Source organism: Bidens hawaiensis, unplaced genomic scaffold (assembly GCF_021521415.1).
Source record: "Bidens hawaiensis isolate Kalapana, Puna unplaced genomic scaffold, B.hawaiensis_p1.1 tig00040708_1, whole genome shotgun sequence".
Lineage (NCBI taxonomy): Eukaryota > Viridiplantae > Streptophyta > Magnoliopsida > Asterales > Asteraceae > Bidens > Bidens hawaiensis.
In genome coordinates, this window is record NW_027497204.1 from 9,355 (window position 1) to 11,012 (window position 1,658).

Here is a 1,658-nt window from a genome sequence, read left to right on the forward strand (position 1 = left end):
GGATTGACGGTATAAAACATCATCATTCATCTGGTAATTCAAGGCTTGTGTTTTATCTTCTGTGCCGCGGCTTTATTTTCCGGGAGGGCTCCAAATGATAAATAGGCTTTGATCGGTGTCATCCAAGACTCAACGCCCGTTTGAATTACCAAAACCTGATTCTGCAGGACAGCTGGACGATCCAGGACTTCAACGCGATTGTCCTTAGCAAAGTTCTCGAAATTAGTTGAAGCCAATTTACTAAGGGCATCCACCGATTTGTTCTCGCTTCGCTTTATATGGATAACTTTGCATGAAGAGAATTAAAGGATCAAATATTTCGCGTGTGAAAAATATGCATCCATCATGTCGTTCTTTGCTTCGTTCGTTCCATTTATCTGTCCTACAATCAACATGGAATCTACCCTTGCCTCTAGGTGTTTCACCCAAAGCTTCTTAGCAATTCTTAGACCTTCCAGGAAGGCTTCATACTCTGCTTCATTTTTAGTACTTTTGAAGTCTAACTTGATAGCGTAAGTAAACTCGTGACCTTCAGGGTTAACTAGCCTTAGGCCTGCACCATATCCTTCGCTGCTTGAAGCACCGTCCATAAACAATGACCAGATTTTCCCTTGTTCTGGAGGTGTTTGGGGTTGTTGTTCCACTAAACATTCTTTTTCTTTGTATTGCGGGACTTCAATGACAAAGTTCGCTAACACTTGCCCCTTGATTGCTGGTCTGGGTTTATATTCGATCACATGTTCACCCAGCTCGATGGCCCACTTTTCCAATCGTCCAGACAATTCTGGCTTACTTAGTACACTCTTGAGTTTGTACCTAGTCAGTACGTTGATGGGATGACCTTGAAAATACCTGCGGAGACGCCGGGCAGCATAGACCAATGCCAGGACTAGCTTTTCAAGCATTCAGTAACTGGTCTCTGGATCTGACAACGTTCTACTGACGTAATAAATTGGCGTTTGCACATTTTTTTTGTCCGTCAGTAGTACGGCTCCAATGGCAAAATCTGATGCCGACAGGTATGACGTCAAAGGTTCTCTAGCATAAGGTTCTGTTAGAGTAGGTAAATCCATTAGGCATTTCTTGACCTCTAGGAATGCTTGTTCAGCTTCTGTGGTCCATTTGAACTGTGCCTTATTGAGGCAGTTTCTCAATGTTGAAACGAACGGGTAGGATTTGGCTGCATGATTTGCTCAAAATTGATTTAGTGCAACAAATTTTCCGTTGAGTGTCTGAACCTCTTTGAGAGAATAAGGAGAAGGCATGTAGGCTATGGCCTAGATTTTATCAGGATTGGCCTTGAAGCCTGTGCCTGTAACAATCATGGCAAGGAATTTTCCTTCCTCCATCCCAAAGGAACACTTTGCTGGATTCAACTTCATGTTGATGCTTCTTAAGGTTTCAAATGTTTCTTCGATGTCTCTCAACATTTGGTCTTCCTCAATGCTTTTTATTACCAAGTCGTCCATGTAGTAGGTTTTGACCAATCTGGTTCTTGAATGCTTGATCCATCAACCGCTGGTATATGGCACCCGCGTTCTTCAGTCCGAAAGGCATCATTTTGTAACAAAAAGTGCCTTGGTCAGTACAAAATTTTGTTTTTATCTTCATCACCCGCCGCCATGCGGATTTGATGATAGCCTAATTTGTAGGCATCA

General features: G+C 42.6%; 1 protein-coding gene across 1 annotated transcript; it reads right to left on the minus strand.

The window, feature by feature from the left end:
• Positions 1-302: 302 nt before the first annotated feature.
• On the minus strand, positions 303-905 carry LOC143592356 (uncharacterized). The gene has a single exon (XM_077072293.1). It carries the CDS (start codon positions 903-905, stop codon positions 303-305), a length of 603 nt encoding a protein of 200 aa, XP_076928408.1.
• Between the last annotated feature and the right edge of the window lie 753 nt (positions 906-1,658).